The sequence below is a fragment of the Artemia franciscana genome, unplaced genomic scaffold (genome assembly GCF_032884065.1).
Source record: "Artemia franciscana unplaced genomic scaffold, ASM3288406v1 PGA_scaffold_218, whole genome shotgun sequence".
In the NCBI taxonomy this organism is placed as follows: domain Eukaryota; kingdom Metazoa; phylum Arthropoda; class Branchiopoda; order Anostraca; family Artemiidae; genus Artemia; species Artemia franciscana.
The window spans coordinates 811952-827344 of NW_027062647.1; the positions used below are offsets into that span (position 1 = coordinate 811952).

Here is a 15393-nt window from a genome sequence, read left to right on the forward strand (position 1 = left end):
TAATGTAAAACTATAAAATAAAAAGAATATGAAATAAATTAAAAGTTAGTAGTGAAAATTGAATAAAACAGGGATAAATTAATATAAGGAAGTCTTTCACGTTTTCTTGGAAAAAAGTAAGAAAAGACAACAACAAGGCTTTTGAAGGAGGATAGACAGAATCGCACCAATTTTAAGAAAATTAGATTGTCAAAATTGAGCAATTTGGTTGGTATCAATCATCCCCTTGTTGTGTGGGCGAGGAATTCCTCCAAATTTAGTTCTCAATGGGACAAGAAATAGATCTTCCGTCAAAACATCCCTTCTTGGACGTAAAGAGATTTTCTTTATTCGGATGTGGGAGAATTTTCGAACTACAATATAAATAAATCTACTTTTAATTGACAACAAATAAATTTTACACTCAAACATAATTGATTGACGGACCCAGCTGGAAATTTCTTATTTATCTGGGCTTAGAACACAGGTGGTTTAAGAAGTAGACACGGGTGATGTGCTTTGGATTGAAAAAATCCTATTGCCGATTTCGTAGTAGAACTTTTTGTACGGGGTTATCTTTTTGTAGCATTTAATATGGATCAAAATCCGAAGTTCTATATTTATATGTTTGAATTCAGCAAAAAAACTCTAGTTTTTTATGTTTTTTCTTTTTAAGACATTAGGCTACTTTTGGCCAAAGTCCAAAGCTTTACCACAGATTACCACATATCCTACGTGTATTTTGGTAGTGTTCTATAGTCCCTCCTTTTTGTTCGTTTCTTTTAACTGTCTTTGTTTCCCTTTTGCTACTCAGCTTTCATAAAGGGAAAAATTTTAGGGACAATTTTAGGTAACACTGTGGTGATGTCAATAACCCACCACGACTTGAAGATGTAGATCTAAAAATAGAAAACCTCCTCAGTTTTTTTTTTTGCATTGGAAGAATATATATATATACATATATATATATATATATATATATATATATATATATATATATATATATATATATATATATATACGTACATATATATATATATATATATATATATATATATATATATATATATATATATATAAAAGGTAAAGGATACGGCATTAGACTTTACAGTCCGTACCGGCGGTGCTGATCTCCGTTTCTTGGCCCTTCAGCCAGGAAGTGCAATGGGGGGTTGGGGGCCAACCATCCTGTGCTTTCGCACACCCTTCCTGTTTACCTTCCCCAGATTTCTCCAGGTACCCATTTAGAGCTGGGTCGACTCTGGCTAAGCTTACAGAGTCACGTCACGCCATATATATATATATATATATATATATATATATATATATATATATATATATATATATATATATATATATATATATATATATTCAATACCCAGTTTGTTCCTATTCTGGAAGCAAACATTAGCCTACTCCTGATTTTTTTTTTTTTTTTTTTTTTTTTTTTTTTTTTTTGCAAGGTGGGTTAGGAAAAATATAGAAATAAAGCAAAACAGATTTTTCTAGGTCTGGTAAATGGTACTTTAGGTACTATAAGCATTTAATATTTGTTTTAAAAAACGAACCCATCGTATAAAGCTCTAAGTTTGTCATGTAAAATCGCATTGTGAATAAATAAAATAAAAACCAAACAATAGAGAGTTGTGTCTTCCCAGTTGCATGAATAATGTTTGTTTATGTGCTGTAGCTCATTTATAGTATATTTCATTTGTACGTTCTTAATTTTACAAGGAAAAGAAATTATAAACCTGGTTTTAAATTTTCATTTTATGCTTTTTTTATTTTGCCTTTCTTCATTATTCAAATTATTAATCCATGCTGGATTGCCCCTAGCCGTCATACGAGTCCTTCGCTCTTGGTATTCTGGTTTAAAGATCCGTATCTGTCCGAGTTCATCTTCATCTCAGTCCAAATTAATTCAAGTGTGTAGAGGAATTAGACAAGGAGGAATTATTTCTCCTTATATATTCAATTCTTGTTTAGCTACTGCCCTTAATTCACTTTCCTGCTCGTTTGTTTCATTATCTTGAAATCTGTCTTACATCGCATATGCTGATGACATTATCCTTCTAAGCCGGTCCAAGTCTAGTCTTGTTTCTAATTTTAATATTTTAATTAATTGTTTAAAAGGTTTGGGCCTTTCTATCAGTTTTGAAAAATGTCAATTTTTTGTTGTAAATTGTTTAGAGGATAATGTCAGGGCGACTCTCGATTGCGGCAATGGTGTTATTTTTCAGTCGTCGCCAATAGTCACTTATTTGGGATTACCTTATGCTGCTTCGAAAAGAGATTTCAAACCAGTCCTGGTTCAGCATGTTCAGATGAAACTACGCAAGGCATTTGGTCTTTTAATTCGTTTTCGGGGTCTTTACCGTCGGGACGTCCTTGGTCGTATGTATAGCGCTGTTGCTCTGCCTCACGTATTGTTCCCGTCCCTCCTCTTCCGAAATTTCAGACCTTCTGATCTTTCGCCAATTAAAGTTGCTTATTTTAAATTGTGTAAATTTTTACTTGGTTTCCCCCTTTCTTTTAGTAACACTGAGATTGTTTTAAAGCTTAATGTGAAGGATCCTGTAGTCTGTATAAACAAAAAATATAAAACATTTGAAGATAGGGCGAAAATTAGCCTTTTAGGCCACAATTTATTTCCGTTTTTTAGTAACAGTTCTGGCTCTTCATGATTTATAGGCTAATCTATTTAGCAAATGTTTTTTTTTTTTTTTTTTTTTAAGTGTTCGATCAATATTTGATAGGTTTTGATTGTAAGTGTTATCAGTTGTTTTTTCTTTATATTATATTGTAGCGTACTCCTCATTTTTTGAGGGAAATAAAGAAAATAAATAAATAAATTATTGCGTAACTTATTTTTTTTTATATACTGAGGTTGACTTTTATGATTGAGTTGCAATAATTTAATTTTTGTTGTTTTTATTTGGTTTCTGACTGACCATATTCTGTGTGCTGAACTTTATTGCACGATAGGAACCGAAAGAGGGGAACAAGATTAGTGTTGCATGGCACTATAGGATCATAAATGTTTACTTATGCAACATCTAATTTTCAGCATTCTGAATTTTTTTGATAGTGTGGTTTGAAAAGATGATTTATTCTCACTTTGATCGGCTGAAATAGATTTTTTTCCACTTGCGATAAACCAGCTGCTTTCCTCTGATAATACTTCAATTCCAACTGAATACGCTCCGCTTGATAATGAGCCACTTGGTGGTATCAATATACCAGAATAAATTCCATCTTCAAAACTGTCAGGATCTAAAAATATAATATATAAATACAAGCCTATGTTAAGCATAAACAACCGCAAACTATTTTATTCGTCGAATGGGAAATAGAGACGAGTAATAAAAGTGGAGACAGATTTTTAAGGAGAAAAGTCGATAAATAACTGATCATCTGGAAGATGCTGGTACACGGTTGGGTCTTGATTTAGCTTAGGCACAAATTAAGAAACTGAAGGGGCAGCAGTAATGCCTGACTAGTCCAGATATTCTTCTGAGTGACAGTGCATCAAATTCATCCCAATAGTAAGCAAAACTCTAAAAAACAAAATTTTGACAAAAATAAACATATCAAAAGGACTGGCATTTGATACTGATTCCAAGGATGGAGAATTCAGAAAATTTATTATTACCTATCAAAAGCTATTAGAAGAGTGTCCCTGATTTTCCGAATAGGGAGTAAACACCCCCCGAAAGTGTTACGAGCGATAGGTTGAAGATGGGATGGACCTTTACATATACGAAGTAATTCCTATTCATTTTAAGTTCTCATGTTGTCCCTTACTTTAGTTGAACAGCTAGTAAAACTCCACTGTTTTGGCTCATGACCCACCGTTTTGGCTATTGATTACTAACTGAAACAGTCAGATTGTAATTTAATAAAGCACTAATGACCGTAAAAGTGAAAGTTCATTCGTTAAACTGATTAAGTTAAAACATTCACAGCCATATACGTCTAAAAAAAAAAGAAAATCTAGAGACTTGACTTATAATCATACAATAAAGATACAACATAAAAGAGGTTGACTCCCCTCCGGGATTTATACGACTACCCCTTCCATATGAAGTACCTCTGGTAATTTTTTTTAATAAAACATTGAAGCCTTATGGCCTTTACTATTGGCATCGTTATAGCTTTGCCTCTAACTCGATGCAAGCTTACAGTGTTTACGGTTAGCAGTTGCCAGGCTTAAGAATAAGGAAAGCGTGTGCAAAATAATCAACAAATTAATAAAAAAGATACATCATCAAGCAACAGGGTCGCCAATGAGGAGGGACCGTTGCCCTTCCCTCTAGATTATATCCTCAAAAGATCTGAAAAATATCTTTTCATTATATTTTTAATCAGTAAATACCTCTTTTTAATTCTCATTGAAAAAATAAATCCCCCTTCCTACAATTTGAAGATAAATTTTATCGCATCTATATTTTCACGAATTTGTACCCCTACCTAGCAACAGGCAAATCCAAAAATAATTTCAACTTAAATTTTTGTTTTTCTTTTATTTCAAGCTATTTAGAATAGTCCTATTATAGTGCTACAACCTTTAAAACAAGTATCAACTCTGATAAGAGCCAAAATAAGGAAATAACGCTAAGCGGTTGCACGAAGTAAAAGCGGTCGCGCGTAAATTTCACATAATGATACAGGTGCTAAATACCTCAGATCCGAAATCAGATCATGGTGAAACCTTAGATCCAAAATAACCAAGTAGTCAAAAATATTTGGATCATATAACATCGGATAGATTCCTTCAGCAACGCGCTTTCCTGCCGCTGAGAAGTAATTTCTGAATACCTCTGAGACATCATCCGCACTTTTTGGGATTTCACCTTCTTGGTTAACTATTTTAAGTGGGATCGTTTTCGTTGGTTGCTGAAGTACTTCTTTAATCATGCGCCATTTTTTTCCTGGGCATCCCAATACTTCCTCAAACTTCCTAGAGTAAAATTATCTTTTTGCTTTCCTTAATAATCGATTAAGAGCGTTGTAAATAGATCACGCAGTTAGTAAAAAAACCTAGAATTTTTTTTTTATCATGTTTTCGCACAGTGAACATATTAATTATGTTTTTTGTATAATAGTCTTGTTTTATATATTTTTTATTTTTTTGATCGTACATCTTTGATTTAGATAGATTAAGCGCTTAATTAAAGCATGAAAAAGTCTTTCAAATAACTCGAATAGAAATTTAAAAAAGTTATAAAGACTTGAAAAGAAATTTAAAACAAAAATAGGTCCCTTAGCTGAAATTCAAATCAAGAAAAATCCTTTAGCAGAAATTAAAAATCAGAAATAATCTTTCACATGAAGCTTCAAAAGAAAAACAATTGCAGAAATTTCAAACGAGAAAAACTCCTTTAGCAGAAGTTTTAAAAAATAAGCAAATTATATAGCAGAAACTTCTAAAACTCAAAAACATACAGAGTAAATTTTCAAATGCGTTTATACAAAAAATAAAAAAGGAAAATGCTGAGTGAATTTTGAGTTTCCAAATCACGAACTCAAGGATTAAAGAACGTGTGACACACAAATATATGCAACTAAAAAGACGTTTCTGGGTTCCCTTGCCGCTTCAAACAGCTACAATGGGTCCCTGAAAAATGCTTCAACGGTCGGGCGTACCTCTGAAGCTGCCACGACGTCGGGGTGACACATCATTCTACCAACAACTGTGGTGAGGGTCTTTTTGCTTGCACAAGTGTGTGTATAACACCTTTTTTAACTCTTAGATTCGTGATTTCTTAAAATTAAGAAATTAATATTTCAAGAATTCTTTTCCTAAGTTCTCTGTATTTCATTTGATTTACACAGGTATATGAGAATCGCCTTCTTGTTTTTTCAACTTTTTAAAATTTCTGCTAAATAATATTATCTTGCTTAAATTTCTGCCAAAGGTTTCGTTTTCGTTAGAAATTTATGATAATGGGTTTTACTCATCTGCATTTTTTACGAAAGGGCTCTTTCTTCTTAGAAAATTTTTCTATGGGGTATTTTTCCTGATTGAAAATTCTGGTAAAGGGTGGTTTCTTGTTTAATTTTTTTATTCGTGTGTTACAGACTTTTCTGAATTTTCTGTTGAGGATTTGGGCATGTGTTTCCTTCAAAGCTTTTCTTAAACCTCAAATGAAGACTTAACCTAACTAATTAAAAGGTGTTATATTGAAACCGATAAAATAAATATATTTTAAGATCATAGTACAAAAAAGGTAATATATATGTTCACTCTTACAAAATCATGCTGAAAAAATTGATTGTCTAGGGGTCTATACTTCCTCCTCCAATGATGTTATATTTGAAAAGGATGATGTGGTATGCTTAGTTGTGGTTTTTCATCGTTTCATTTGTTGGTGCTTTCCATGTTTTTTCAAATCTTGCCTTGTTTGAAAGGTATGACTTCGCATGGTTAGTCTTGCTATTTCGTGCTTAAGTTGCCTGTGCTGGCTTTCTTCACATTCTGAAGGTGCCTCTCTTGAAAGTTTTGATAGGTTTAATTATGCTGTTTTGTAGTTTCTGTGGTAGATATCTTTCGATATCTTCCGAGAATTCCAAAGCTTTCTTGTTTGAAAGATATGGGTTGAAATTTTTGTTATGCTGTTTAATACTTTTTCTTGTTAGTGCGGAGTTTTTCAAGTCTTTTAAGACGCTCCCAACTTAGTGTGATCTTTCTAAAGCTCTGTTCATGGCTTCCCTCATCCTTCACTCCTTCCAATGACTCTCATTTGCTTCCCTTTGCCCTATATCTGTCCTTTCCCCTTGCTTACGACTTGGTAAAGTTTTGCCAACTATCCTGATCTCACCTGGTCCTTCTTTGGCTTCTTTCCCTCTATTCTCTGGTCTAAGACTTTTTCTAGTATTTTTCAACTCTCTCGATTTCGCATAAAACTTCGCATAAAAACTTAAAACCAACAGAAATTACTTTATATATCAAAGGGGCTGCTTCCTCATCAACGCCCCGCTCTTTACGCTAAAGTCTGACTCTTTCTCTTAACTCTATTTTTTAAAACAGTAAAAAACTTCAGCGTAAAGAGCGGGGCATTCACGAGGAAGGAGTGCCTTTCATATACGAAGTAATTTCTGTTTGTTACTTAATGTCACTCCTTACTTTCAGCTAATTTTTTTTTAATTTAATTTGTAAGAAAACTTTGGTTTTCTAAGAATCCTCGAAGAAAGCTTTCAACTAAGTTCGGTGTTTTGTTTCGAACTAATCAACTGAAGTATTTTAAATAGCCTATCCCTAGGAAAAAAAGGTGGAAAAAACAATAAATTTTAAAATTCACTCTATGCATGCCGTCACAGTTTCCTATACATGGGCATTTTGTACTTGAGAATGACAGTGCTCTTTTGCTCATTTTCTCTTCTCCCTTGGTCGGTAACCAAGCTTTGCAAGACGCAGCCAAATATATTACTATTTCTCGGCTGGAGCATCTCACCAAAGGAAGCTGTCTATCAAAACCTTTCACAAGACTTGATAATTGGTGGTTGAAGTTTTGACAATCGACGGTCTCTAGAGAATTAAAAGACAGAAGGCTAACCTAACTTCAATTTTGAAGCTCGATGTTTTCAAGTTCATTTAATCACGGCCTTAAAACCTACCCAACTCGAATTTTGTTATGGTTATACAGCTGAGTAAACGGTTGCCTATGCAAGCAACGTAGTCAATCAAGCGCTGGATAAAGGTTGCATGGTCTTAGCAATATTTGTATATATAATTAAAGCTTCCAACACAGTAGATCATGATCTCCTGTTTCTAAAGTGTGAGTTTTATCGCATAAGAAGTCCCGGACTTAACTTTCTCAGTGCATTCTTAGTAGAGCAGCTACAGTATGTTAATATTGACTCAAAGCATTCATCAGCCTTTCCTTTACAGATGGAGTTCCTCAGGGCTCTGTTCTTGGACTGCTATTACTCTTAATTATGTAAATGACCAAACTGAAGCTGTGTTTAATATGAAAAAAGATTTCAGTGAATTATTCCATGATCCACAAGAAGCGACAGTATCAATGTTTGCTGACGACATGTCACTTATTTGTCCTGCGACAACTGAGAAAGGATTACTTAAATTAAGTAAGCAATCGTCGGACAAAGTTTCAGTATTGATACGCGTAAGAAAAGTACAAGTTCACCCAGATAAGAGTATTTTCATTATATAATCGAGAACACCTACATATTATCCATGGATTTCCCAATCGAAATACAGTTATGGCAAGATAAAAAGGAAGTCTTGCGTCAAGTTTTTGCGTATTACAATTGATGAAACTTGCTGGGAACATGTCAGTGATTTTATCACGAAACATCAAATCCTTAGAAAACTCACAAACTCTGTCCCATATTGCATTTTAAGGTTGTTGTATTTCTCTATAATACATCAGTATATTTTACACTGTTCTTTGGTATTGTTGGGTACATTCCCATCACTAGTGAATCCAATCCAAGTTCTCTAAAATAATACGATCCGTTTTTCCTTTGTTAAGTCATCTTTTTTCTTCAATTTGTAATTACGTGGATAAAGAAATAAATTTTCTTTGGTTACTAGACAGATCAACGTCATCTTTATGCTATTGAGGTTCATTTTGTCCACTAGTGATAGGTATAATCTGGGTCTCAAATTAACTAATAATGTCATTAGCTCGTGATAAGTCTTGTAACAACTTAATTTTTTTCTTCAGGGAACCTTCTTCTAGCTTACCAAAAATCATTTATCAATATTCTTTTGCTCAATCGTCAATGAATGAGATATTATTCCTTTTAGCTTCATTGGAAATTCAAGAATAGCTATCCATTTTATCCAAATAAAATAAGCTGAATATGCAAGGGTAAAATAAAATTGAAAAAATATCCAAATTTTTCAATGCTTATAGTTATGTTTAATTATTGGGAGAGTGAGAAATTGGCAAAGTATTGTTTCGTTGTTTGAAATTTCTATGCGTTTTAGTTCATTTTGAAGGTGTCTTGTTGAAATCTTTACTTTGTCATGATTAACTCTACCGTTTCATGGTTTGACTTACGTGCTCTATCGAGATTTTGAAGTTTATATGGTACTAAAGCATGAGAATCTAGGTTGTATTTCAAATCAGTAGTTCTTAGTCAATAACTTACAAAAAACCCTTGGATGCAAAAATTGACTTTTAATTCAACCAGTTAACATATTTGTGTGATGCTTCATCGCCTGACTAGTGGCAGCCAAAACACAAGAAACAGAAAAAAACGGTGAAGCCGAAAAAAAGACAAATTCCTTCTTGCAATGCAAAAATATGATTTTCCTTTTTGCTCATGATAGGTGTCTGTAATTCTCTATAGTGGGGTTTTCAACTACGATGATTCCGATTATTCAAATTTTTTTCGACATGAAGACAAATTTTAGGGATTTCAGACAACTATTTAAAAGACTTATGAATTTGTTATCGTAATAATCATATACAACGGAAATTAATCAAAATAATATTTCCTATTCATGAATCAGCTTCAAATGGCAATTCTTTCTCACATGAATGTTTTTCTCAAAAACCATTTTAAATTACTTTCTAGAGCTTGTTCTTTTTTAGGTTGCAACAGAGGTGGAAACTATGAGGTAGCCTTGAAGGACACAACCACTATTCATATCTAAAACAAGACGAAAACAAAGGAAATACTTCTTACCGCCAAAACCGTCATTACCTAGATTTATGTCTTTCTAAACAAACATTTAAAACTTATGTTGATATTTTCTATAGCTTTTTCTGTTTTAGGTAGTAACAGGAGTGGCAAGCATGAGGTAGCGGAGGGAGTCACAAAAATTATTTATATATAAAACAAGACAAAAACGAAAAGAATACTTCTTACCGCCGAACCCATCATCCTCTAGGTTTATAGTAAAATGCTGAGAAGGTTGTACGGGAATTGAGGCCACATTTCTTATGTGGGCTTTCAGTTTCAAGTTACCAGCATTAAATTGACCAATCATTGGTTTTGCAAAGATTCGTAAAGGTGGAGTAACATTCTCGGGTGAAACAGCAGTAGACCACAATTTGATTTGTACACCATCAAAATTATCAGTCTTTAGCATAACATCCACCCAGAAACTAGAGGTGGTTGTACATGTGGTTTTAACAGTCCAATTTCCAGAAAATGCCTAAAATTAGACTTGTGAATACAACAAGAAAAAAGAATTCGTTTTGCTTAAGACTTCACGTAGCATAATATCACGCGTTCATAGAAAATATTCAATATTTTCTTCTCCTTGTCTCTTATATCTTATCAGTATTATTCTCAAGATAATAAAAATTACTAGCTATTACGCTACTTTACATATTATTTAAAAAAAGCCGTTCCGAAAACGAAGTTTTTCAAAGGAAAGTAAAGGCTATATTAAACTTAAGATCATCAGATACAAACACCTGATTAAATTCAAACTCAAAACGACTAGAAATTACTATTAAAGAGCAAATGAAATCCAAAACGAACAGAAATTAAATGAATGATCATAGCAAAAAACATAAAACAAGTACTAATAAAAATGACTAAATAAATCATTGAATGATTAATTCTTAAATTGAATATGTAAATAAAACTTAAAAAGAAAAGAACATTTTGATATTGAAGTATAAATGAAACCGAAGACGAACGGAAATTAAATAAGCAATCTATGCAAACACACATAATAGATGCTAATAAAAATGAATAAATAAATCTTAAGACGAGTGGAACTTAAATTTAATATGAAATTCAAACTTGAAACGAAAAATTTTTACTGAAGCAAGAGTTTGGGTATTGGGTCCTTCTCTCACTGTAAATAGTCTAAAGCCTACTGCGCCATTGGCGCTTTACTAAAAACTATATGTGTCTTGAACAGTTATGGAAAGTACAAATAAAATCAAATTTCATTTTCAATGCTGTAATAACTAGAAAAGAAAATATTTGCAATACAATTTGTCATCTGTGAAGTGCCAATGGCGCAGTTGGCCTTACGTTTTTATAGTTAAGGATGGGGGCAGTATCCAAACTGCTGTTTGCAGTAAAACTATATTCGTCTTGAATAGTTTTGGAAAAAAACTATTAAAATCAAAGCGAATATTTGATGTATAATGATATTAATTGCTGAAAGTTCATCAGTTCAAATTTTAGTGTAATTTCAATATTTATTTTCAATATTAAGCACAAAAGAAAATATTAGTAATATAGTTCATTTTCAGTAAAGTGCCAATAACGCAGTAGATTTTAGACTGCAAATCAAAGGCAAGGCTAAAGCGTTGCCTTTGATTTGTGCTGACTTCCGATGAGCACCGGTGATGAGTACCGACTTCCTCCAAAGATTTGGCCGCAGCCCGATAGAAAATTTGTCGAATGGAAATTTGTCGGATCACAAGAAATTGTAAATACACATAATTATTTACAAAATTACTTAAATATTATTTATTTATATCAGTCAGGGAAAGATGATAGAGGGAAGTTGGAATGTGTACTTTTTCATACAGATTATCTTTGTTGCCCATGGATTGTAGAGCCAATTTAACTTGGTAGCGGGATCTAAGAATGTAAGGTTGATTTTGAAGTTTGCCACTGACTTTGCTACTTGATATGGTGATGATTTGACGGCGTGCACTGGTCTAAGCAATGATTAAGCACATGCAATATCAGACTGCCAAAAAGATCTTTTTGAACTGACTCAAGAGTTAGCCAATGATTTTGTGTGGGTACCCTGTAGTATCAATAAGTAAGGCGTGGCATTAAAAGATACAAGGAAGCGCGGAGGGATCAAAAGCACCTACTTTAGTATTTTAATTCACAACGGCTTTAAAAAAGAGTTGTTTTAAAAAATCTGCGTGGGCTGAACGACAAATATTTGTTGGTTTGAAGGAACATCCACCATCTAATTTTTTTATATTTTTTCTCTAAAGATTCTACAATTGGCAGTGCTTAAAAAAGCTGTACATTCGAGCAACAGATTTGCTACATTTTTTGTATTGAATTTAAAGTTGGAAATTTTAAGATTTTCAAAGGATTGGTAATAGTCATTAAGATGATGGAAAGAAATTACAATGAGCTAACAAAAACAAAAAATCTTTTGGAACATGATTTAAAAATATTTTGGCCAAAGCATAGCATAAGAGGGTAGATTTTCAGAACGAAAAAATATTACTTTTCCTTTTAAGAACATCCTTCAAAGCCAAGAGTAGTCTCAAGGACAACTTTTAGATATTACTTGAATATTATTTGAGCTAAAGATCCCTTTTCTTTTGACATAGAAAGAAAAAGCTTAAGTTCATTGAACATGAAGTTCAAAAGCTTTGCGTCTCACTGACCTAAAAAAACGTATTTAAAACTGTGCAAATAAGACATTTTTGGATACACTAAAAAATAAACATGAATAATAAATTAAAATTTTTGTTGACTCTTATCACTACTTATGTGCGTGAATCAGCATTATCAGCCTTGGTATACTCAACAAAAAGTGTAGAAACAGATCTGATGGTGATCCTAATTCCTAGAATAGAATTTGTATCCTGCCTCTTCACTTGATATCTAAGCGTAATGATAAACACCAACGTCTTTCACACTAAAAAAACCCAGCAGAGACAAAACTTACTTCATTTTTTGAAATTGTAATTCCTCATAATTATTACTCTTTTGACTACTCATATCTTTTGTACGCAAGAGTTTTTAAATTATACGGTTTGAAATAGGCAAATAAATAAATGTATTATAATCAAAAATTAATTAGTTTTGCAAATAAATAGCCTTCCTCCAATTATATTGGTCATAAAAATTTTAGATCTCGTACTAGGCTTTGGTAATCAATTTTCAGAAACGCCGACGTAGATTACTGCAAAAACCTCTCGAACCAACCCAAGCTTTTTGTTCTTACCTTTTAATCTAATGCTCTGATCTCAATATTGTTCTTATACATACCATGGTAGCAATACAGTTTAACCTCATTTCATTTGTGTTTTTTTATTTTTCTTATTTATACATTTTTTATATTTTTTTATTAAAAATATAAAAATTTTTATTTTTTTTATTTTTCTTATATAGCAAAGAGCATCAAAAATACAATCTAAGCAACTGATTTGAATTGAAATAAACTTACTGTTAATGCTGAAGCAAGTATTACATTTTGAGAGCCTTCTCTTCCCCAATTTGCTTGAAGTATTGAATCTGTTTCAACACCAGTTGGGTCTGCCACTTTAGAGGAACAAGTTCCAACATTTCCAGCGCCAAATCTAGGACCAGTGACAAAAAAATACAGCTCATCAGTCATAAGAGCATCTACCGTGAATGATAAAGTAAACTCTTGCGAGGTTGTTACAGCTTCTGAGACCACCTAACAAATGTCAGGAAGAAAGAAAAACACATAAATAAAAACTATCACTTTATTTATTGATGAACTTTTGAGATTGGGAATATTTTTCCCCATGCAAAAAAGAAAAGTAAAGATCTTGGCTGAACTTAAGGCTCCTTCTCACCTTCCTGATCCTTATTAACAATTATTGCTGAATAGTTTCTGCTTTTTCACGGAAACAGACATGTTGGAAATAATGGAAAAATGTTAATTCGTCAGGAAGTTTAAAACAAGGTAATGAATTACAAAAATTAAATAGGTAGGATTTCAAACTTCGAAAAAGTATAAAACACACAGATTTTCAACGATTATTCTCTAAATTAAGGAATTTGCTAGTTATTTCGAATATTTCGTTTAATATCAACCGGTATTTCCCAAGAATGTTTCGAACTGTCCAAATATTTTCACTTGTAATTGTTTATAACAGTTTTGATTTTTTTTTACGCAAACACAATTGTTATTATATTAGTTACTAATCTTAGTTTTTCATGATACTGAAACCAACACTCCAGTTTTATAAAGCGGAATGCTATTATTGAAAGTGTATTATTTTTATTAATAATGAGATTATTAATCCGATACAAAGAATTCTTGTTAGAAATAGTGGAGAAGAGTTAATTCGTCGGGAGGTTTAAAACAGGATAATGAATTAGAAAAAGTAAATAGATAGGACTTGTAGCTTCGAAAAGGCGTAAAATACACAGATTGTCAACGACTATTTTTAAGTTAAGGAATATACAAGTTATTTTGAATTCTTGTTTAATATATTCACAATTTAATTTTCTACTCTCTATTAAATGCTTAACTTGTAAGTCCTATCTATTTTAAGGCATAAAAATCAAACTTTTGACTATTTGATGTATTATTAACGCATTTGACCTTTAAACATTAAGGAGCAACAGCTCCCTTATCCGTAGGATAATTTTGTTTTTTAAGCAGTGTTTTATGCCTCTTTACATTCAAAATTCTTTGATTTTATATCTGTCGTTTTAAACATTTAATTTAAGACCATTCTAAATATGCAGGGGCTATCCTGTCAGTATAATAGTTTACTTAAGGTTTAGCTTTATTTTCCATCAAAGTATAACTTTGGTATTACAATAACCCAGAAAAAATGTAATTAATAAAATTCACTTCTTACATGATGCTGAAATGACATACCGTATATACTATAATGATATATTTTACCTACATAATTCTGGGAAGGAATACTGATCTCTTTTGTATGCTTAAATGATTTACTTTAGAATAAAGGATGCTCACCATAGCTTTTCTAACAGTTGAAAAATATGCCTGGTAATGTCTACAAAACAGAGAGCTGAAGTGGTCTGATGCCTGAGACAATTCTCAATCATTAATCTATGAGTGAAAAATTGGTCAAAGCGTTCTCTTCATTAAAACCCCTCTGTTGTTGAACTGAAACTTTGTATACAAAATTCAAACATAATTTAGGTACATTTTCTTTTAGTGCAATTAATTGGACTAGTCCAATTTTAGTCCACCTACTAGTGGTGGGTGGAGCTCGTCCAGAATGGAGCAGACCTTGGTCTGCTGACCACGTGCCACTGGATATGGGGGAATCCCCTAAATAAACACTCCACGCAAAGGATGGCCTTGACCTCACAAGGTGGATGGAGCCTACCCAAGGGACACTCAATAGTTAGACTCTTCTAGCTAATCAGGTCCCAGTAACAAATTGAAAGTACAAATTATAGCCAAGTAAAATTCAAAATGAGCAGCAACTAAAATGAGTACTCCTCAAGCCCTCTGAAGACTAGAACACTATTAGTATTTTACTGAAAGCTTTCGAACTAAGTGTTTCTATTTCTGTTAATATCGAAAAAAACGTCACCCGACTGCTTGAGCGACAATGGGCTAAGGCTCCTTCAGCTGTGCAACATGCACGATCTTGTGATCACCAACACCCTTTTTCAAAGGAAAGAGGCTCACAAATATACCTGGTAAAGCAATAACGGACGAACAAGAATGATGTTAGACTACATAATCGTGTCCCGACGCTGGTGTTCCTCTATAACTAATTGCCGAATTTACAGAAGTGCAAAATTGGGAAACAC

General features: G+C 32.7%; 1 protein-coding gene across 1 annotated transcript in view; it reads right to left on the bottom strand.

Annotated features, from left to right (window-relative positions):
• The window catches only part of LOC136041410 (calcium-activated chloride channel regulator 1-like), an 84320-nt gene that overhangs the window by 38742 nt on the left and 30185 nt on the right, over positions 1–15393 (bottom strand). Inside the window, exons 7-9 of the mRNA XM_065726065.1 lie at positions 13067–13300; positions 9823–10111; positions 3097–3252 (exon numbers count right to left, since the gene is read on the bottom strand). Coding sequence (XP_065582137.1) covers positions 3097–3252; positions 9823–10111; positions 13067–13300 — 679 coding nt within the window. The remainder of the gene's footprint in view (positions 1–3096; positions 3253–9822; positions 10112–13066; positions 13301–15393) is intronic.